Genomic DNA, 23369 nt, shown 5'->3' with positions numbered 1-23369 from the left:
GAATGCAAACTTGATTCAGACTTCAGGTAAGTATTATTCTCCAACTTCCTATGCTTATACAGCTCAATATATATATCCCCTTCTTCAGGTTTAACTTGGGCAGCAGAGAGGAGAAAAAAAACGATATGCAAAAAGAAAACATAAAGCACAAACAGTTTCCCTGTTGCTGCATTCTTTCATTCAGAATTCCATACCTTCTAACTGGCCTTCTACCCTGGGGCCAGCTATTTCTACTTCCATGCCTTCTACCTGGTCTGGCACTGGATAGTTTGAAGGGGTTAAGATTTCCTCCAAATCCTGCATGGGATAATCCAACACGTTTTCCTCTGCTGCCCTGTTCCACAGCTCCTCTCCTGCCTTCGGCTGTGGGAGTGACTCGCCCTCGTCACTCGCTCCTCCTCTACCTGTTTGTCTCTGCCTGCTTTTAAACAGATCAGAGCCAATCCCCTTCAGCCTGTAGCGGGGGATGGGATTTGGCTCTACAGCAGTTTTCCTCTGCCTGGGTTTTTCAACTGCAGCAACTTTCCTTGTGGCTTCTTTAGCTGTTCTAAAGCCCGGAAGCTGCTGTTGCCAACCTGCCTGCCTCTGTTCCAGCTCACTATCACTTTGATTATAGGGACAAGGGAGGTCAGCCTCAAGTTGAGCGCCAGAATCAATCTGGTCCATTCTTCTGCACTTAATCCTATCAGGGACTGGACTAGTGCTGGTGCTGGGTTTGTCACAGGGGGGCAATGCCATTTAGCAGGCGGGGGGACTCGCAAATCAGTCAATGCTCGGTTTGCGAGTCACGATTTGCGAGAATGTTTTGCTAGTCTTGCAAAACACTCACAAACCAGTGCACTCGTAAACCGAGTTTTGGCTGTACTGAATTTGTAAAAGAATATATGCTGGATTTTATAAAGCTGCACTCATAGAATTCCTATGAGTGTTGGAGCAGTTACCTCGCTGGCCTGCAGTATAAACCTCTACCATGGCTTTATAAAAGGAGCCCATAGTGATCTACCAGAATGAAAGCACATGATAAATTGAATTGTACAGTAGTATTAGAACTTGTGTGCTCTCATTGACAAACTTTCTAAGTGTATCTAATAAAAATCCTACCACTATCACCCTCTACTATCAAGAAAACTGAACAAGCCAAGTTATTATAGAATGCTACATAGATATATCATGCTAACAGAATACTGCAGTCCCCAGTTATGTCTCTAGCAGGATATATATTTCAAATTTGATATATTCTAATGACAAAATAGAAATAAAATTATTTTTTCTACCTTTTGCTGTCTCTGGTTTCTGCTTTCATCTTCTTTTCACTCATTTCCTTCCAGCGTCTGCCCTGTCTCTTCAATCCAGCATCTACGCGTTCCATCCAATGTCTGCCCTCTCCCCCTTCCATATGTATCTGACTTCTTTCTATGCCCCTTTCCCCTGTCCATCCAGCCTGTGCCTCCTCTCTCCTTTTTACATCATTCATTCCAGCTTCACTGCCTTCTTCATTTTTATTTCTCCTACACCAGATCTAGCATCTTTATCCCTCTCTCATTTCTCTGCTGACCCTCTTTCCAGCATCAATGTCTCTCTACTTTCTCATTCCTCTCTCTTCCCTTTCCCTCATCTGATCTCTCCATTCCACCCTGACCCCCTTCCCCTCCTGTAATCTCCCTGCCAGCTGTTTCCTTCCTTTTTTCTTTCTCCCTTCTCTCTTCCCTCCTCCCTCTATCCAACATTAACTCTCTTCCCATCCCTTTCCCTCCTTCCCTCCCAGGAGCATCTCTCCTTCTAACTCCCTCCAAGTCCAGTAACAGCTCTCCCTTTATCCAGCAGCTTCCCAGCCTCCTACAGTGGCTTCCTCCCCTTCCAGCAGCTATCAGTACTTGCCTCCAGGAAGTTGCCGGTAAATCACTGCCCTGGCAAGTAGGAGAGCTGGTGGGAAGGGAGACAGCCACTGTGAAGGCTCCCCAGGATCTTGCTCGCACACGCTGACCATTTCCCTCCACCTGCACCTGTATCTGCAGCTCTCTCCGTTCTACTTGCAACTTCCCTGCGGCCCTCTTCAGCAACTCGGCAGGGGCGGCGATCAAGACAGGCTGCCGACGTCGGGACCTTCACTCTCTGAGTCCCACCTATTTTGTTTCAACTTCCTGTTTCCTAACAGGCGAGACTCGCAGAGGGAAGGCCCCAACGTTGGCAGCCTGTCTTGATCGCCTGAGGCTGGGAGGAACCACAGTCGGCAGGAACCGCAGTCAGCAGGAAATTTAGCTGCCGACTTGATCTCGCCGGTCCTGTGTGGACCGGCAGAAATTTTCTGCGGACTGGCACCAGTCCGCGGACCGGTGGTTGAAGAACAGTGTACTATTTATCAGATTTAAATTTTAAAAAGTCTTTATGCAGTAAAGCAAGAACTTCCCTCCATTTCATTTATTCTTGACAGTGCTAAGATTTTATAACCTGATGGGGACAATTCCCTAATTATCGGATTTTCATTGGAGTAATTCCAAGTTTCTGTTAAGAAATAGGCATCCTAGTTGATGTATGTTGCCAGTCTTTAATCATATGAGCTTTGTTACCTACTGATCTAATATTTAAATAATAACATGAGACAGGTATTAAAGTGAAAAGATTCTCTTTTTAGCATGGTTCCTATATATTTAAATGCCTTCTTGCATTATATTGGGGAGCAGAGTTAATTTGTGCACAGCTGGATTGCCTTAAATGTATTATTATTTCTATAAATGATGCATTCCATTAGCATAAATCTATCAACATTCTGGATGATGCAGAACTCAAAAACATTTTTGGATGGTGATTGTTAGACAATACATTACAGTAGGGATATAGCCATTAGCTAAAGCATTAATACCAATAGTGCCCCACCCCCAAAGGGCCACTGATCCATATCCAACAATTGAAAAAATTAAGAGATGCCTGAAAAACTAATTTTTAGTAATACAACCAAAGGAAAAACCTTTCCATGTATAGTATCCTACTAAGGGGTGAATTCATCAAGGAGCGCTAACCAATTTAACACCAAGACGCCCATTCATATGGATGTCTTAGTGGTTAGTGCTCTGATGAATTCCCCCTTAAAATTTTAATATTTTAAAATTTAAATTTTTGAGATTTGCTGAGGTTTTTTTTCTCTCTCTATAGGGTGATCCTGGCCACCCAGGAGAACGAGGTGAAGCAGGGCCACGTGGCATAGTTGTAAGTAGCATAATGACTTCCCCAGCTCTTTCAGAGGGAGCTTATAGGCACATTAACATTTTGGAGACTGCCTGGAGAGCCCTGAGCATTAGATGTCTCACTCAGGCCCCAATGCTCAAAAGCATTCCGTGCATGTAAGGTTTGTTAAAGGCAAACTTACTTGCAAGGAAGCTCAGCTTCCAGTGCTCAAAAGGGTTCTCCATGGCTGCTACTGACCCTGGTAGCAGCCACCGATCTCCCTATGCAAATGCATTACAAGGAGCTCATTAGTATTATAATGAGCAGTCTGTATAATGCTCAAAATAGAACGCCCACTTTTTACGGGCAAATTTTTCTGGCAGATCAGGAGCTGCTGGTAGCTGTTTGTTGGTGCCTGTGTTGTGTGCCTGTATGTCCAGTGCACACAACAGCTGCGCTCATTTTTGGGCCAATTCCCCCTACCCCAAGCCCGCACCTGAGTCGGCAATCCCTGCTTTCCCTCTACCGGCTCAGCTGATTGCAGCAGGACTCAACAGAGCCACTGATCAGCTAGGCAGAGGGAGAGCAGCGGCTACCGGCAAAATGTAGGAACAGCCTGCAGGACCTGCTCAGAGGAGCTGTGACTATCAATTTGTTCCTCTGAGTAGGCACCAGGCACAGTTCCTCCCCCCTTTTACTGGGCTTCTCCAAACAAATAGAACACATATGATTTGCATGCTATTTGTGCTGAGCATCACCTGGTATTTATTACCATGTTGTTGGAGCTTTGTGCATCCTGCCCATAGAGTTATAGACATCACTGCTCAAAGGTGAGGGTGTTTCCGTGAGCTGCTTCCTGCCCTTAACACTCAGATGTATATCAACAAAAGGTGCAGGAAGACAGGCCCTGGGTTATGATTTTTATATTCTTGCAAAGCTCAATGCTGCGGGAGAGATTTCTTAATTAGTTCTTTCCTTATTTTAGGGTAAAGTTGGATTGCAAGGTACAGTAGGTGTTACTGGCATCAGAGGCTTCCAGGTTAGAATCAAATTATTTAATTCCTAATATTTTACGTATACTGTAAGTTTCATTATATATTCCACACTAAAAGTGTATACAGTATAGGGCTCATAATCGAAAGAGAAAAAAAGTCCCAAAACCGGCCTAAGTCGGCACTTGGACGAACATTTCTCAAAAACATCCAAGTGCCGATAATAAAAATGGGTTTTGGACGTATTTCTAAATGACCTAGGCCGGGGGTCGGCAACCTGCGGCTCCAGAGCCGCATGCGGCTCTTTTCCACCTTTGCTGCGGCTCCGGTAGTGTGTCACGCAGGCATGCAGCTTAAGTCCAGCGTCGCGGGGGAAATAGCCATGCTGAGCAGTGAGCTCAGCACATACACAGATGAAAGCCTTGCTTGCTGATTGGTCCGGCGGCCCCGCCCCGCCGGACCAATCAGCAAGCAAGGCTTTCATCTGTGTAGTGCTGAGCTCACTGCTCAGCATGGCTATTTCCCCCGCGACGCTGGACTTGTAAGGTGCCTGAAAAAGAAATCATCCTGGCCGGGGTCGGTGTCATGCTCCGGAGATCTACAGCCTTCCTATCTCCCTCTCCCTTCTACCTGCTTCCGGCCACATCCCCTGCTCCGCGGCTCTCTTCGGCAACTCAGCAGCAGCTTCTGACGTCGGGGCCTACCCTCTGCGAGTCCCGCTTGTTTCAACTTCCTTTTTCCACAAAGGCGGGACTCGTAGAGGGAAGGCCTCGATGTCGGCAGCTTGTCTTGATCACCGCTGCTGACGAGTTGCTGAAGAGAGCCGCGGAGCAGGGGGGTGTTGCCAGGTGCAGGTAGAAGGGAGAGGGCCAGATGCAGGACTCGTGGGTGAGGGAGGAGAAGAGAGAGAGAAAGAGAGAGGGGAGGGAAACAAAAGGAAATATTTCATACTGGGCTGGGCCGGAGTGGAGGGAGGGTGACTGTAGCAGCCGCGAGGAGAGGAGCAGAAGCAGCGGAGGCAGGGGAGAAACAGCCGGTGAGAGAGCCGGAAGAGTTTTCCTTTTCTTTGTTTTGTAGGAGGCAGCAGAGAGGAGCGGGTAGCGGCGAGAGGAAGCTCCGCCCACCCCTACACGTCAGCAGCGTCATCGCCCCGACTCCCCCTTAACAGGAAGGGAGCCAGGGCGCGAAGACCACTGTAGCAGCCGCGAGGAGAGGAGCAGAAGCAGCGGAGGCAGGGGAGAAACAGCCGGTGAGAGAGCCGGAAGAGTTTTTCTTTTCTTTGTTTTGTAGGAGGCAGCAGAGAGGAGCGGGTAGCGGCGAGAGGAAGCTCCGCCCACCCCTACACGTCAGCAGCGTCATCGCCCCGACTCCCCCTTAACAGGAAGGGAGCCAGGGCGCGAAGACCACTGTAGCAGCCGCGAGGAGAGGAGCAGAAGCAGCGGAGGCAGGGGAGAAACAGCCGGTGAGAGAGCCGGAAGAGTTTTTCTTTTCTTTGTTTTGTAGGAGGCAGCAGAGAGGAGCGGGTAGCGGCGAGAGGAAGCTCCGCCCACCCCTACACGTCAGCAGCGTCATCGCCCCGACTCCCCCTTAACAGGAAGGGAGCCAGGGCGCGAAGACCACTGTAGCAGCCGCGAGGAGAGGAGCAGAAGCAGCGGAGGCAGGGGAGAAACAGCCGGTGAGAGAGCCGGAAGAGTTTTTCTTTTCTTTGTTTTGTAGGAGGCAGCAGAGAGGAGCGGGTAGCGGCGAGAGGAAGCTCCGCCCACCCCTACACGTCAGCAGCGTCATCGCCCCGACTCCCCCTTAACAGGAAGGGAGCCAGGGCGCGAAGACCACTGTAGCAGCCGCGAGGAGAGGAGCAGAAGCAGCGGAGGCAGGGGAGAAACAGCCGGTGAGAGAGCCGGAAGAGTTTTTCTTTTCTTTGTTTTGTAGGAGGCAGCAGAGAGGAGCGGGTAGCGGCGAGAGGAAGCTCCGCCCACCCCTACACGTCAGCAGCGTCATCGCCCCGACTCCCCCTTAACAGGAAGGGAGCCAACGGCGCGCGGCCGTTCGGCGCGCGGCGAAGGCGAGCGGCAAAGGCGCTCGCCTTAGCGAGAGCGCCTTTGCGAAGGGTCTTGAGAAGGGTCGAGAAAAGACAGACAAGGACTCAGAACACCAGATAAGGAAGAAGCGAGCACGCATGTAGGGAGAGCACACGCACAAGAAGAAAACACATAAGACAGCAAAGGATAAAGAAGCAGGCTTCGGGGACAAGAAAGAGGCCCAAGGGAGGCTAACAGACCCACCAATACAAAAAGAGGCAGAAGAAGTAGACAGGAAAGAGCCAAACACAGGAGAGAGCACAGAGCCCGCACACATAAGAACATAAGACAAGGGAGAGGACATCTAGTGGACTCCGAAGAAAGAGAAATGGAAGCAGCAGGAACCCGGAGGAGCTTCCCAGTGTACTGCACAGAGTGTCATATGTATGACTACCTTCCCTCGGGAAGGCAGGCATACATATGCAGTCGGTGTCAGGAACTGGAAAGCCTGAAGAAGGAAGTTGGTAGACTGCAGTGCAGGGTTCAAGAGCTGGAGGGACTCCACATCTCAGAAGCACCTTTCAAGACAACTGAGGACCCCGCAGGAGAAAGCCACATCGAGGAGCAAGTAAGGGAGCTTGAAAGATTCATCGAGGAGGCCTACAGGCAGGCAAAAGAGCAGGATCATCAGCAGCACTGGAGCGAGGAAGCTACAGCTACACAAGATGGAGGACATGGGCCAACAGATGGAAGACAGGGGCCAACAGACGCCGAGGATGAAGGATCGCATGGAAGAGTCGTGCAAGCAGAGACGACGAAGACTGGCGGGTGCCCCGAAAGAGAAGAGCTAAACCACACCGAGGATACAGACTTGAGACCTGTGAGGAAGCTGAAGAAGGGGAAATCTGCAGTCGTCGTGGGAGACTCAATCATGAGAGAAGTGGACAGTCACGTAGCAGGAGGGAGAGAGGATCGGCTAGTGACCTGTCTCCCAGGAGCAAGAACAAAGGACATCACCGACAGAGTCGAGAGGATCCTAGACGGAGCAGAAACAGAAGAGACAGCAGTGATAATCCACGTGGGAACAAATGATGTCAACAGGAGAAATTACAGCAGGACTACGATAATTGAACAGTTCAAGATCCTGGGAAGGAAACTGAAGCTGAGGACACAGAAGATAGCATTCTCAGAGATTTTGCCAGTACCGAGGGCAGACGTGAAGAGGCAGTCCGAGCTACAAGCAATAAACGCATGGTTGAGGAGATGGTGCGAAGAAGAAGGATTCCTTTTTATAAGAAACTGGACAACTTTTTGGGGGAAGAACAAGCTCTTCAGGAGGGACGGACTACACCTGAGCAAGGCAGGAACGAGACTGCTAGCAAACAACGTCAAGAGAGGAATTGAGCAGGCTTTAAACTGAGAAAAAGGGGAAAGCCGATAGTTGACCTGACGTCGACGGTTCGGACAAGAGTATCCAAAGAAGATACTGAGAGGGAAAAATGCTGGGAACAGGCAAGAGACGAACAACAGAAGCTGTTGACCAACAAAAAGGACAATCAGATAAAATTAGAGAAACAGGAGAGATCAGGAAATCAGGATGCAGACGAAAAAGATACACCAAAAAATAAGGAACAAAGGAACAGAAAAGATACACCAAAAAATAAGGAAGAAGGGAACAGAAATGAGGGACCGACAGCCCAAATAGGGGATGGTATGGGGAGCAAAACACATGTAAAACCAGCAGAGAAAAGAAAAGACCAGGACTTAAATTGCTTGTACGCTAATGCAAGGAGCCTAAAGTCCAAAATGGGAGAATTAGAAGCCATAGCCATAAAAGAAAACCTAGACATCATTGGAATCACGGAAACATGGTGGAACGAGGATAACCAATGGGACGTAGTGCTGCCAGGGTACAAACTCTATAGAAGAGACAGGACCAACAAGAAGGGTGGAGGAATAGCACTATACATAAAAGACACCATTCCCTCGTCCGGAGTGGATATAGAACCAAAGGCGGAAGGACTGGAGTCATTATGGGTCAAATTACCAGGAAAAGGTGGCCTTGACATAAGATTGGGTCTATACTATCGTCCACCTGGACAAACGGAAGCAAACGACAAAGATCTGGCGGCAGAATTGAGGCGGGAAGGCAACAACAGGAATGTGACAGTAATGGGAGATTTCAACTACCCCGGGATAAACTGGAGTATTGGAAACTCAAACTGTGCGAGGGAAACAGAATTCTTAGAGGCTGTGAGCGACTGCTTTATGGATCAGCTTGTCAAGGAACCAACAAGAGGAGATGCCACTCTTGACCTAATCCTCAACGGATTAGGGGGACCTGCAAAAGAAGTGGAAGTAGTAGGGCCAATAGGAAACAGTGATCACAACATGATCCAGTACAAATTAGGAGTAAGTACAACAAAAGGGAAAAGAACCACAGTGACAACGCTCAACTTCAAGAAAGGGAACTATGATGCTATGAGAGCAATGGTAAGAAAAAAACTTAGAAACAGCTCAAGGAAAACAGAAACTGTAGAGCAAGCATGGTCTCTATTCAAGGGCACATTGCAAGAAGCACAACATATGTACATCCCCATATTTAGAAAAGGGTGTAAAAAAAAACCGAACAAAAGACCCCGCATGGATAAACAATGACGTGAAGAAAGCGATAGGAGACAAAAAAAAATCATTCCGGAAATGGAAAAAGGACCAGACTGGGGAAAACTGGGATGAACACAGGAAAGGCCAAAGAGAATGTCACCAAGTGGTTAGGAGAGCGAAAAGAGAATACGAAGAGAGACTGGCCAGGGAGGCAAAAAACTTCAAATCATTCTTCAGATATGTTAAGGGGAAGAAACCGGCGAGGGAGGAAGTAGGACCGTTGGATGATGGAGATAAAAAGGGAGTGATAAAGGAGCAAAAAGAGGTAGCTGACAGGTTAAACAAATTCTTCTCGTCAGTCTTCACAAGCGAGGACACATCCAATGTACCGGAACCCGACGTGATCTTCCATGGTGATCAAGAAGAAAAACTGTTGGCAATAGAGGTGAGCCATGAGGATGTCCTCCAACAGATAGATAGATTGAAAAGCGACAAATCACCAGGCCCAGACGGAATCCACCCTAGGGTACTAAAAGAACTAAGAAATGAGATAGCGGAAATACTCCAAAGAGTTTGCAACCTATCCTTGAAAACTGGAGAGATACCGGAGGACTGGAAGATAGCAAATGTCACACCTATCTTTAAAAAGGGGTCAAGAGGAGACCCGGGAAACTATAGGCCGGTAAGTTTGACATCGGTTCCAGGCAAGATGGTAGAAGCACTGATAAAGGACAGCATCTGTGAGCACATTGAAAAAAATGGGCTGATGAAAGCGAGCCAACATGGCTTCTGCAAGGGAAGATCGTGCCAAACAAACTTACTGCACTTCTTCGAGGGGGTAAACAGCCATTTGGACAAAGGGGAACCTGTAGACATCATCTACCTTGACTTCCAAAAGGCCTTTGACAAGGTACCCCATGAGCGGTTACTTAGGAAGCTGTGGAACCACGGGGTGGAAGGGGACGTACACAGATGGGTCAAACACTGGTTGGCAGGCAGGAGACAGAGGGTTGGAGTGAAGGGTCACTACTCGGGCTGGAGAAAAGTCACGAGTGGAGTTCCGCAGGGGTCTGTACTTGGACCGCTGCTGTTCAATGTATTTATTAATGACCTGGAAACGGGGACGAAATGTGAAGTTATAAAATTTGCGGATGACACTAAACTCTGTAGAAGAGTCAGAACTAAGGAAGAGTGTGAGGCCCTACAAAGAGACCTAAGCAAACTGGAGGAGTGGGCAAATAAATGGCAGATGAAATTCAATGTAGGGAAATGCAAGGTCATGCATATAGGGAGAAAGAACCCGATGTTCAGCTACCAAATGGGGGGATTAGTATTAGAGGGAAGTAACCTTGAAAGAGATTTGGGTGTACTGGTGGATACAACAATGAAGTCAACGGCGCAATGTGCAGCAGCCGCGAAGAAGGCGAACAGAATGTTGGGTATTATTAAAAATGGTATTACGACCAGAACGAAAGAAGTCATCCTGCCGTTGTATCGGGCAATGGTGCGCCCGCACCTGGAGTACTGTGTTCAGTATTGGTCACCGCATCTTAAGAAGGATATGGCAATACTTGAGAGGGTCCAGAGGAGAGCGACACGAATGATTAAGGGCATGGAAAACCTTTCATACACTGAAAGATTGGAGAAGCTGGAGCTCTTCTCCCTGGAAAAGCGGAGACTCAGAGGAGACATGATAGAGACCTACAAGATCATGAAGGGCATAGAGAAAGTGGAGAGAGCCAGATTCTTCAAACTTTCAAAACATAAAAGAACAAGAGGGCATTCGGAAAAATTAGAAGGGGATAGATTCAAAACAAATGCTAGGAAGTTTTTCTTTACTCAGCGGGTGGTGGACACCTGGAATGCGCTTCCAGAGGATGTAATAGGGCAGAGTACAGTACTGGGGTTTAAGAAAGGATTGGACAATTTCCTGTTGGAAAAGGGGATAGAGGGGTATAGATAGAGGATTATTACGCAGGTTCTGGACCTGTTGGGCCGCCGCGTGAGCGGACTGCTGGGCACGATGGACCTCAGGTCTGACCCAGCAGAGGCATTGCTTATGTGCTTATGAGGGTGGAAAGATTCTAGCTACAGGGTGCATTAATAAAGGAAAAGGGGGGAAAGCTGAAAATGGAGATAGTGACACAAAGAAGAGAAAGGGTAAGCAGGACCTACTGAATAAGGATAGAGATACAGAGGGGACATGAGGAGGAGGTGAAATAGAGATATAGAAGTAATGCTGAAAAAGTGGGGGGGGGGAGATAAAGACATTGAAAGGGCAAATGGTGAACATGGGGTAAAGACAAGGACAGAGACAAATGAAGATTCTGAAAAAGTGGTGAGATAGGGATATAGGTGAGATGGACACAAAGAAGGGTGATGCTGGAAAATAGGTGGAATGGTAATTCTGACAAACACAGAAGGGAAATGCTGGATCAAGGAGAGATGGGCTCAGGCTGGATGGAATGAGGAGAAATGCCTTGTTGGCCCGGAACTTCCTCTCCTACGTCAGAATTGACGTCAGGGAGCGGAATGCTGGTCAGCGCAACACTTCTGCAGGGAAAGCTTGGGACGGCGGTGGCTTGGGGGCTGTTCCCCGATTGCAGTGTCAGCAAACCGAGTGGCTTGGGGGACGGCACGGAGACAGAAAGAAGGGGGAACAGGGAGACAGAAAGAAAAAGTTGGGGGAGAGAATGAGGTCTGGAGGAGAGGAAACATACAGGAGGCTGAAAGAAAGGAAGAAAGATTGGATGCACAGTCAGAAGAAGAAAGTGCAACCAGAGACTCATGAAATCACCAAATAGCAAAGGTAGGAAAAATGATTTTATTTTCAATTTAGTGATCCTGTATATAGCATTAAGATAAGAAACAATATATGCAGTGTTAGATTTGTTTTATAATGGTTTTGCGGCTCCAAGTTTTTTTTTCTTTTCGAAAACGGGTCCAAGTGGCTCTTTATGTCTTAAAGGTTGCAGACCCCTGACCTAGGCCTTCATAGTGCCGCTGAACGACCAAAGCTAAACGGGACATTTCGGGAGGTGTGTCGAGGGCGGGAGTTGGGCGGGACATGGGCCAGCTTAGACTTGGTCGTACAGCATGTATAACCGAAAGTTTTACAACAGAGCCTAGACGGAACTTGGATGTTGTGACATAGACCATGTAAAACATGGTCTAAGTCACAAATACCCACCTAAAGCCAACAGATAAGCACTGCAAACGCATAAAACAGACCCCCCCACACACTACCCCAGTGATCAACCCCCTCACCCCAATAAAAATTTTAATCATAACTTTAAAATTCAGCCTCCAGGCCATCATCACCTGGCCGCCTGGCATAGGAAAGCCTTGTTGTCCAGCCCAGAGGCAGCTTAAGTCATCTTGGGGGTAGGTTAGGGACTCATGGAAAGGAGGACCCATGCCCATAAGCCCCTGTAATCACTGCATTGATACTTAAACATGTGCACTCCCCTATACACCCCCAAAACCTTTTTGTACTGGCATATAAGTGGCTCCTGCAGCCATAAGAGCTATTGGGGTGGTAGATAAGTGGGTCTAGGGGATTCTGGAGGTGGTTTGGGGGGCTCACCGTAACCTATAAGGGAGCTGTAGGGAGGAGAAGACATGGCACCCTTTTTGCAAAGTTCACAGCAGTGCCCTGTAAGGTACCCCACTATTTAGGTGGCATGTCTGGGTGTGCAGTCCATCACTTTGCAGACCCCTCCCAAGTCCAACAGGGCTTGTTCTAGGCATTTTGGACTTGGACGGAAAGTTGGATGAAAATGTGGTATAAAGATGGATGATTTAGCGGCTTGGACGATCAGATTGGCAGGACGTATAATTAGATGATTTTTGAAACGAATAAAAAGTTAGATGTATCTTTTGAAAATGTGTTAAGCTGTTTTTTACTTTGGACGACTTGCGAGATGGACGTAAACGGACTTAGACATCCCTTTCGATTATGCCCCTCCATGTGTATATTTCCTTTTAGGCTGTAGGTGTGATTCTACTCATACTGCAGTGTGGAACATTCTAAAAGCTTCACATCTGTACCACAGGAAGAGTAGCTGAAGGAACTAACTGCTCTCTTGTTCCCTGTTCTTTCTGCAGGGCTTGAAAGGTAGTATGGGCAGTCCTGGCCTCGCTGGTCCAACAGGAATCCGAGGTGGATTTGGGGACCCGGTAAGATACAGGGTTTAGTCCCAGGTGTATAATTACATACTTATACTGGGTAGGACAAGAGATTGGATCTGTGCAGCGTGTATGCTCCCTGTATTCATTTTATGTCTTACATGCTGTTTGTGAAATGAGCCACATTCTGTCCTAGTGGGAAGAAGGCTACAAGTGAACATTTCCTTCAAAGAACCTGAGCTGTCCACTTTCCATAATGCCTTTTTGCTGTTGAAGATATTAGCAGAGATAACTCCTGCTGGGAGCCCAAGTTTAACTCCCATAAAGAATCTGTAATAAGATCCAGCAGAGCTGAGGATTGGAACAGACAAAGGACCATGGAATTATCCCCATGGTGGCACTTGATCATGGGGTCTAACATACATGCCCCTGTCTGTGACCCTGCATTGCCTGACATGGAGGGCGCATCCTGAGACAGCAAGGACATAAGAAACCCTTCATCCTCTGAATCTCTCTCAGAAAGATCCCCTAGATCCTGGCCAGCAGCAGCCGGTGTGGCAGATGGAGAAAATGCCATACTAAGCACTGCTGAGTCTCCTGTAGAGGACTCCAGCTTGTGTCTCTTGGGCACTGCAGCCTCCACGCCCCTGTGCTTAGGACAACCACCATTTTTTGTGTTCCAAAAGGACTATTGATTATGGTCTAAGTTTGTCTGTATTGAAAACCATCTCAAAAAATGCTAAATCTGTATTGTAACACCATTACAGAAGCTCATGTAAACTGCTCTGAATTGACTCCCCAGTCACTAGTAGTAGTACAGAAACTTTCAATAAACACAAACATAGCTCTGTGTAATAAAAAGTAAGCTGATTGAAGCATAGAGGCAGAGTGAAGGGCTTTACCAGCAGAAACCCACAAGTAAGCCCAAGTGGAATCTTCCAAGTCTAAAGAAAGCTCCCTATGCCAGACTATCTTTATAGATCTATCGGGAGCAAATTTATATCCCTGAATCAGTTTATACCATTTAGAGGCCGCCTTACCAGACGCTGAGATAGTGGTGCATGCTGTAAAGTAGGAGGGTTCATCCAACTTGTATTCTTTAGTATTTAGAGTCTTTTTGATACAATGGGTCAGTTGAAGCCACCTAAAAAATTGTGAAGGAGGCAAGTTATGCTTCCTACATATAACATCAAACGAAAACCAAGTCTGGCCATCAAATAGATGGGAGATATTCCATAAACCATGTGTCTGCCACAACTTCCAAGAGATAGGTTTATTCTGAATCCGAAAAGCCGGATTGTTCCAGATTGGAGCATATAGAGACAGGGACCATGGAATCTCCATCAATCGATCTATGGATCTAACAGCAATGCGAGTGGAGTGCATCACAGGGTGTAATTCTATTCCGTCATGGTCTTCCATCAGAGCAGTATGTTTTAAGTATAGAGGAACCCCTCTGGATTCCAAAGTAACCCAAAGTGGAGTATATGTAAGATGGGAGGGGTCGTTCCAAACCATACTTTGACGCAAAAGGAAAGCTAAATGGTAGTCATATATACTAGGGAAGTTAATCCCACCATTCTGTTTAGTGCATTTAAGTTTTTGCAAACTGATTCTAGGAGTTTTAGCATTCCAAAGGAATGAGACCAAAATCTGTTCAATTTTCTTATACTCTGAAATCGGTAACAGGCAAGGTAACATAGAAAGAGTGTAATTAATTACCGGAACTAGCATCATTTTAATAGTGTCCAAACGGCCCCACCAAGATATCTTGAGCGGAGACCATTGAGACGTAAGTCGTTTAATTTTGGTGATTAAAAAGTCCAAATTATATGATATTGTATCCTCTAATGTCGGGCCAAAATAAATTCCCAAGTATCTAATCTTATTGGAGGACCATTTAAACCCATATTTGGCCAGATCTTCTTTAACGTCAGGACAGTGAAGTGGCATAATTTCGGTCTTAGATAGGTTAAGTTTGTATCCAGATATAGTAGAGTAAGAGGATATCAAATTTAGAATGGAGGGCACCGAAGATGGGGTCGCATATAGCAAAATATCATCAGCATATGCCGACAATTTAACATGCACCGATGGAGTGCAGTAACCAGTAATATTAGGGCATGTGCGTATCGCCGTTAACAGTGGCTCAAGGGCTATGTCGAATAGCAGCGGAGAAAGTGGGCATCCCTGTCTAGTGCCTCTACTGGGCTTAAAAGGGGCTGAATAGCAATCATTAATAAACAATTTAGTTGTAGGTGAAGTGTATAGAATTTTGACCATCGATATGAAATATGGCGGAAATCCATACCAATGTAACACTTGGAAAATATAATCCCATTCCACCCGATCAAAGGCTTTTTCAGCGTCTAAACCCATGATCAGCAAGGGCTCAGAGGTAGTGTCAGTTAGTTGTATTACATCTGCCAGTAGTCTAGTGTTATCACTGGACAAACGTCCTGGAATGAAACCCGTTTGATCTGGTGAAATAATATCATGTAAACTAGGAATTAAACGATTCGCAATAACTTTTGCAAAAATCTTGGCATCAGTATTGATTAAAGAGAGAGGCCTATAGTTAGATACCAATAATGGAGATTTATCTGGTTTAGGTAAAACAATTATAGTTGCCTCCGTGAAGGTTCCTGATATTTTACCTGATTGAATAATAGATGTAAAGAAGGTGTGAATATGAGATAACAACTGGGGTAAGAATGCACGGTAAAATTCTGCCGTTAGTCCATCCGGACCAGGGGCTTTATTGTTAGCTAATTGTCTAATGGCATTCTCTATTTCGTCCCTATTTAATGCTCGGGATAAATCTTGGTGTTGTAACTTAGAAATTGTCGTGTGGGGAAGAGATTGAAGAAATTGTTTTGTGTCAGCAGATTCACTGAGTTCTGAGGTATACAGGTGGGAGTAAAAAGTATGGAATCGTGTAACTATATCTGAGGAGTCAGTAACTACGCAATTATCATTGCAATGCAGTGCAGCAACATAAGTTTTAGTAGAGCGTCCTTTCAGAAATTGAGCCAGCTGATGACCACAGCGGTTATTATCTGAATAGTAAGAGGCATTTTTGAGTAAAAGGGTATGCGAAGCTGATTTACTCAGTAAAGCATTATACTCCACTCTGAGTGATCTAAGATGCAATAAAGCATCAAAGTCAGCGGGATGAGCTATATGGAATTCTTCAGCAATTTTAATTTTAGTTTCCAATTCCACAGTGGTGCGTAAACGTTCGCGTTTTAAGTATGCTGATCTTGATATAATTTCCCCTCTAATAAACGCCTTAAAAGAATCCCACAAATTTATCCATTCTGTGGAATTGGAATTGTTAAAATCAAAGAATTCAGTGATTGCATTTGATATATGCTCCCTAAATTCAGTTTCAAGGAGTAAGGAATTATTAAATCTCCACTGTTTATATGGAGTAATTTTAATAACCTTATGTAAGTTCAATAATATGGCCGCATGGTCCGAAATTGCAATTTCTCTGATTGTGGCAGAGGAGAGATATGTGGATAGGGCTGCACTCACTAAAAAATAATCAATACGAGAATATGTATTATGCGGCGGAGAGTAGTATGTGAAAGTGGACTCTGTGGGATGAGTGATTCTCCAGGGATCTATTAAATCGAATTGGTTAGTCAATTCCTGCAGTTTATACCAAGATCGGGACTTTTTATATAGGGCATGAGACTTACGGTCCTTAATAGGATCAAGGATAAGATTAAAGTCCCCTCCTACTAGGTACAAACTGTCAGGAGAAGCAGATAGCAAAAAGGACAAGTCATCAAAGAAATCAGGGAGATCGACATTAGGGGCGTATATATTAAGGCATGTGAGAAATATGCCATTAATATCTAGATGAAATTTAATCCATCTACCCATTAGATCTGTGGAATGAGATAACAATTTAATACTTTGATTTTGTTTAATAATAACCATTACACCGTTCTTTTTATCTATAGCAGGGGAGTACAAAGTAGGAAGAGCCCAGGGTAGGCAAAATTTAACAGAGTCCCTATCTGATAAGTGAGTTTCTTGGAGAAGGGTTATATCAGGTTGTAGTCGGGTGATATAATCTCGGATTTTCTGCTGTTTGATAGGATTATTGAGACCCTTTACATTAAGTGAGCAAAATGTAAGTGTCATCTCAAATTAAGGAAATAGTTGAATTGTAATATAAATTATATGCACAAGATGCATAACAGTAGCACAGCCATATTCCCCCTCTAGAATCGTCCTGTTTCCTAGGCATAATACTGGAAGGGGAAGTAATATACAAACATACTCAAAGCAGCTATGTAATGAAAGCGTAGAGGAATAATAACCAATATGTGTAAACATCAATTGATCATAAATTCCTATCAAAGCTAGCATAAACTGTAGTATAATATATAATGTGAAGCACCCATATAGTATAAAGAATATAAAGTCCAGCATGACATCCTGTGTGAATTAGTTCATAATCAAAATAGACCAGGTATGAAAACACATATGTACCCACACAATTGCATATACGTTCAGTCAGAAATAATATTAAATCCAGAATAATAATAATAAACCGAGAATCATGAGGATCCGTCATAGCAATATAAGTAAGATTAAACAGAGTCAGAAGCAGTAGAAATATATAGGGATAGTGAGGTCACAAAGGCAGACAAGCGAGCCGCTCAACACAGCCCAGACAAACCTAAACATGGTATAAGAAACAAGCAAAATTCACTCATCAATTGCACAAATAACAGAAGTGCAAACTAATCAGCTATGTAATAATATAAATGCAAAATACAGGCTAGAACTAGCATCTTCAGAACCGCATTACAGCCTCAATAGTGAATTCAAGTGAGGCAATGAACAGTAAAGTCTCGTGTCATCAGGTAAGCACACTGCAAGACACAGAATAAGTGATATCAGGAATTAAGTAGAGTCTATGGAACTTGGAGCTTGAGACTCCAAATAATCTGCCAGCTCATGAGGATGGGTGAAATTCTTGGTACTGTTATTGAAGGTGACTCTGAGGGTGGCCGGATAGAACATGCCATATTTAGCACCAATGTGCTTCAGCTTGGGCCTATATTCCAATAGTTGTTTTCTCCTCTTGGCAGTTTGTTTAGCGAGATCTGGAACAATTAAGATGTTATTCCCCTCAAACTTCAGCGGACGCTGCAGCTTCGCTTGCCTCATGATCTCCATCACTTGTGAATAGCGTAATAGACGGGCTACAACGGGACGTGGATATTTGGCCCCCACGTCTATCTTATGCGTTGGCACTCGGTGAGCGCGATCAATTTCTAAATCGTGTTTAAAGTCGATGCCAAGTAGTTTAGGAAACATCATCTGTAGAAAGGCGATCGTATCTTTTCCCTCTCTCGCTTCCGGGATTCCCAGAACCCGCAAGTTGTTACGTCGCGAACGGTTCTGGGCATCTTCGAGTTCCTGTTCTAGAATAGTAATTTTTTTAAATTGACGTTGTAGGGACTTAATATTAGATTCATTCACCTCAATCTTTTGTTCGGCCACATCCAATCGAGACCGATAAACCGCCATCTCAACCGTGAGGGAAGCGAGGTCTGTTTTAATGTCCTCCGTGTTTTGGTTGGTGGCCGCCAGAATCTCCCGCATGGCGCGAAGCTCCGCCATGACAGTCTGCAGCGTGTCTCCTTCTTCCTTTGCCGCCGCCGATTTTTGCGGCGATACAGGCTCTACGTTCTTTCTTTTGCCGGCTTTAGATGCAGACATAGCTAACAAGTTTAAATCGCTGCTTCTCCGTAATTCAAGAGACCGATGGTACTGAGAAAAAATGCTTTTTAGTGTGCTGGGCTGCGGAGCTCAGTCGCTACGCTGCCATTTGCTGTGATGCTCACTAGCGCCCCCTTCTCATGTGTTACAGATGATGAATGTCATGTTCCTTGACCCTACTGCTTGCAGTTCCTTTTTATTTTGTTTTGTATTTTGTTACGTATATATACAATAAAAAAAATATTGAACTTTAAACACAAACATAGCTCCAACCAATTGGCTTCCCACTTGATCTTCAGCCCTAGAGAGTAAAGGGGAAGCTAAGCCGACTGCTCCCCCCCCCCCTTTCATGTGCTGCATGACACATGGCTCAAGGTGCTCCTCAAGTGCCCATCCAGTGCAAACCTGGAATGAATTAGGGTCAAACGAGACTGAGAACTCAGTCCCTGCCAGTTTTGAAGCAAAATGAGGTGGTTTGGAGCTTCTGGAGAACTTTTGGACCCCCCTCCCCCTGCCCCTTAGGAAATCCAAGATGGCCACTGTGGCAGTATTTTGGTGCCAAAAATGGCACCAAAACATTGAAATTAAACTAATAAAACTAATGATTTTAGAGGTGGAGGAATATCAGGGAACAAGCAGAAACCATCAAAATTAAGATTTACAGACACCCCCCACCTCGACTTTCTTCATAGGCTGTAACAGTCTTACTTACTGTGACCCGTGTTGGCAATGTGCTCCAAAAGTAGCTGTATCAGGGATAAGAAATCACTGCCTCACAACTGAATGTCCTTTCAAACTGAATCTTTAGGCTGACAATCTGACTGGTGTCAGACTGAGCCTCCAATCCCTGCAGACACGAAAATGGGGCAGGCAAAACGTAGCCAGCACCCTGCAAGACCCCTTTGAGCCCCCTATGGATGCCTAACAGCCTGTGCTCAAGCCCCTGCAATGCAATAGGTGAGCAATGTTACAAGGGGAACAGCCCCGAGCTCCAAAAATGCTTCTACAGACTGTCCAACAGGTACTACAAGGGATCAGCCTTTCAGCTGCAGACCTCAGTCTACTTTCTCCTCCAGAATTGTACCCTCGACCAGGGTGGCTCTTAGCACTGAAATGAAGCAAAAAGACCGTGAAAAGACAGAAATAAACCAACAAAATTAAGAAATAAGCAGAGCAGATCAGAATGACTCCTACAGGCTTGCATGCAAAAAGGAAAAAACTGAATGGCGCAGCAGAGTCCTCTGGTGATGTAGGAAGGATTCAAAAACTGGAGTGAATTCCTTCTGCACAGTTTGTGGGCACTGGGATATTACCAGTCCATCCAGAATGACACATCCATTGCACTACAAATACAGTTAGGATGATTTTTTTTCCCATGAAGGAACCGTATATGCTGGGAGGCGAGAAGCTGATATGCACGGACCGGAGAGAGGGACCTTGGGGTGATAGTGTCCGAAGATCTAAAGGCGAAAAAACAGTGTGACAAGGCAGTGGCTGCTGCCAGAAGGATTCTGGGCTGTATAAAGAGAGGCGTAGTCAGTAGAAGTAAGAAGGTGTTGATGCCCCTGTACAGGTCATTGGTGAGGCCCCACTTGGAGTATTGTGTTCAGTTTTGGAGACTGTATCTGGCGAAAGACGTAAGAAGACTTGAGGCGGTCCAGAGGAGGGCGACGAAAATGATAGGAGGCTTGCGCCAGAAGACGTATGAGGAGAGACTGGAAGCCCTGAATATGTATACCCTAGAGGAAAGGAGAGACAGGGGAGATATGATTCAGACGTTCAAATACTTAAAGGGTATTAACGTAGAACAAAATCTTTTCCAGAGAAAGGAAAATGGTAAAACCAGAGGACATAATTTGAGGTTGAGGGGTGGTAGATTCAGGGGCAATGTTAGGAAATTCTACTTTACGGAGAGGGTGGTGGATGGCTGGAATGCGCTCCCGAGAGAGGTGGTGGAGAGTAAAACTGTGACAGAGTTCAAAGAAGCATGGGATGAACACAGAAGATTTAGAATCAGAAAATAATATTAAAGATTGAACTAGGCCAGTTACTGGGCAGACTTGTACGGTCTGTGTCTGTGTATGGCTGTTTGGTGGAGGATGGGCAGGGGAGGGCTTCAATGGCTGGGAGGGTGTAGATGGGCTGGAGTAAGTCTTAACAGAGATTTCGGCAGTTGGAACCCAAGCACAGTACAGGGTAAAGTTTTGGATTCTTGCCCAGAAATAGCTAAGAAGAAAAAATTAAAAAAAAAAAAAAAATTTAAATTGAAACAGGTTGAGCAGACTGGATGGACCATCCGGGTCTTTATCTGCCATCATCTACTATGTTACTATGAGCATTACATTTCGCATAGCACACATTAGATTATTTTCTCTCCTTCTCTATCAGGGTCCTGCTGGAGTTTCTGGTCCAAAAGGTGAACAGGTGAGTGTTTGACTGTGCATTATTCTTTGTACACTGTTTAAATAGCTAGAGTGATAGTTACTCTAGAACATAGGTGTCAAATGATGGTCCTCGAGGGCCACAATCCAGTTGGGTTTTCAGGATTTCCCCAATGAATATGCATGAGATCTATTAGTATACAATGAAAGCAGTGCATGCAAATAGATCTCATGCATATTCACTGGGGAAATCCTGAAAATCCGGCTGGATCGTGGCCCTCGAGGACCGACGTTTGATACCTTTGCTCTGGAAGTTAAAGTTGTTCAGGTAAGGCTTTGGCATGCTTTTCTGAAATCTGTAAACCATTAGCTGTTCTTTTCTGTCTGACCAGTTTATCTCCAGATGCCACTAAATGAATAACAGAGAAGCATGAAAAGAAGATAGATACCCCCACATCCAGACCTTCCATGACACGTTTTATTCCCTACGTTATTCTAAATGCCTGATTCTATAAATGGTGCCTAGATTGGTGGTGCCTAGCCGAATTTCATGCACAAATCAAAAATTTTAAATTAGCTTCAATGGTGTTTTAATTGAAAATGGCATTAAAATGATTTTAAAAACATTAATTGAAGTCGTACATGGAATTCAGTGCAACACCTACACCGAGGTGCCTACTCGAAAAGTAGGTATGGTTAGGGCTGGAGAATAGGCATTGGGCATGACTTAGGCATTTGTAGGTATCTGTGTTAGGTGCCGGTAAATTAGGCCAGGAAAATCCTGGCCTAATATACCGGTGCCTGACATATGATGCCTACAAGGGCCTAAGTTGAGTTAGGTGCTGCTAGGCGTGATTCTATAAACGACGCCTAGTAGTTAATTGACAAACGCGTCAAATGGCACCTAGGAGTTAGGCCTGCTAGGCTGTTTATAGAATCAGCCCCTAAATGCTTTCATTGGTTTTAGCTGAAAATTAAAAGACAATATTATCTATTCATGAAGTGCATTTTGGCCTTAGGAGCTGGCACTCTCCTAGCATAGATCCAGCAAGGCTCTTTTACCTACCTAGGCCATATCTCTGTCCAAAATGTTTGTAATGTGGAGGACCTGCAATTGCACATGTCACCATTCAGTCAGCGGACAGATGTGGCATTTTGGTGGCAAGGTCGCAGACCCCATGGTGCCTAGTAGTTAGTTGATTGCAGGAATTTTGTGACAAAAAATTAATTTATCCTGGTACTTTACATAGGATTTGTGCACTAGCATTATTTCTGAACTCCTAACTGCCACCATACTGAGGGACCGATGCTCAAAGTTTAGTTGTAGCCTTCACTCTATTATGAAAATTGTGTGTAAAAATTGCTACGACATGCTCAAAGTAATAAGCATGCAAACGAATGCCAGGTTAAAATTGCGGCAGTAATTTGCAGCTCCGTACTAAATGTCCATTTTTCTGTCAGTTTCTGAACCCCCCATACCCAAACATGATTTTAAAAAATGCCCAGATGGTCATTTTAAAAGTAGCTCACAAGCCAAAAAAGTGTGGGCACCTCTGCACTAGACCAAGTCAAAATGATCTACCAACAATAAAAATACTAAACATCTACCCCCTCTTTTACTACGGTGCGCTAGCTGATTTAGCGCGTGCTAATGCACCCATTATATTCTATGGACGTGTTAGCATTTAGTGCACGCTAAATCAGCTAGCATGCCTTAGTAAAAGATCCCCATATTTATTTATATATATACCGAGTGCACCTCTTCTGTCATCCAGACCTCGTTCCATTCCCCAACCAACATCTCTCTGTCCCTCCAGGAGTCCAACTTTTCTTCCTCTGTCCACCCTATTGGCAGCATGTTTCCCTCTCTCCCCCTCCTCTGTTATGATCTTGCATCTCTCTGTTCTTCCTCAGGTCTCTCCCCCTCTGTCTCTTCTGTCTGCACCTCCCATGGTTCAACATCTGCCCCCTCTCTTCTGCCTCCCCTCTCTCTATCTTCCTTCTGCTAACATTTTGAGTCCTCCCACCTTTGGTCCAGGTCTTTGTCTTCCCCCTCCCCAGGACCTGGCAACTCTCTCTCCTCGGTTCAGGATGTTTCCCCTCTCTAACCCCTCTAGTAGTCCAGGATCTGCCCTGTCTTCCCCCTCCCTTTTGGTTCAAGGCAGCTTTCCCGCCCCTTCTCCAGGTCCTTTTGTCTCCCCCCCCCCCGATCCAGTGTCTCTAAGGCAACCCCCGTCCTGCCAGGGCCCTCACGACAGGCAAAGCCTTACCCCAACATGCGGGACCTTATCTCCGCTGCTTCCCACACACACTAACTGTCAGGACCTCAGACTGGA

The 23369-nt window shown here is 45.5% G+C and overlaps 1 protein-coding gene across 1 annotated transcript in view; it reads left to right on the top strand.

Moving 5' to 3' along the window:
- Positions 1 to 23369, top strand: part of COL9A3 (collagen type IX alpha 3 chain) — a 248740-nt gene that overhangs the window by 117906 nt on the left and 107465 nt on the right. Inside the window, exons 22-25 of the mRNA XM_033962849.1 lie at positions 3151 to 3204; positions 4148 to 4201; positions 12884 to 12955; positions 21041 to 21076. Of these exons, the coding sequence (XP_033818740.1) occupies positions 3151 to 3204; positions 4148 to 4201; positions 12884 to 12955; positions 21041 to 21076 (216 nt within the window). The remainder of the gene's footprint in view (positions 1 to 3150; positions 3205 to 4147; positions 4202 to 12883; positions 12956 to 21040; positions 21077 to 23369) is intronic.

Source organism: Geotrypetes seraphini, chromosome 11, assembly GCF_902459505.1.
Source record: "Geotrypetes seraphini chromosome 11, aGeoSer1.1, whole genome shotgun sequence".
NCBI lineage: Eukaryota > Metazoa > Chordata > Amphibia > Gymnophiona > Dermophiidae > Geotrypetes > Geotrypetes seraphini.
Note: the sequence above shows the minus strand (reverse complement) of the source record. Positions and strands in the feature narration are given on the sequence as shown.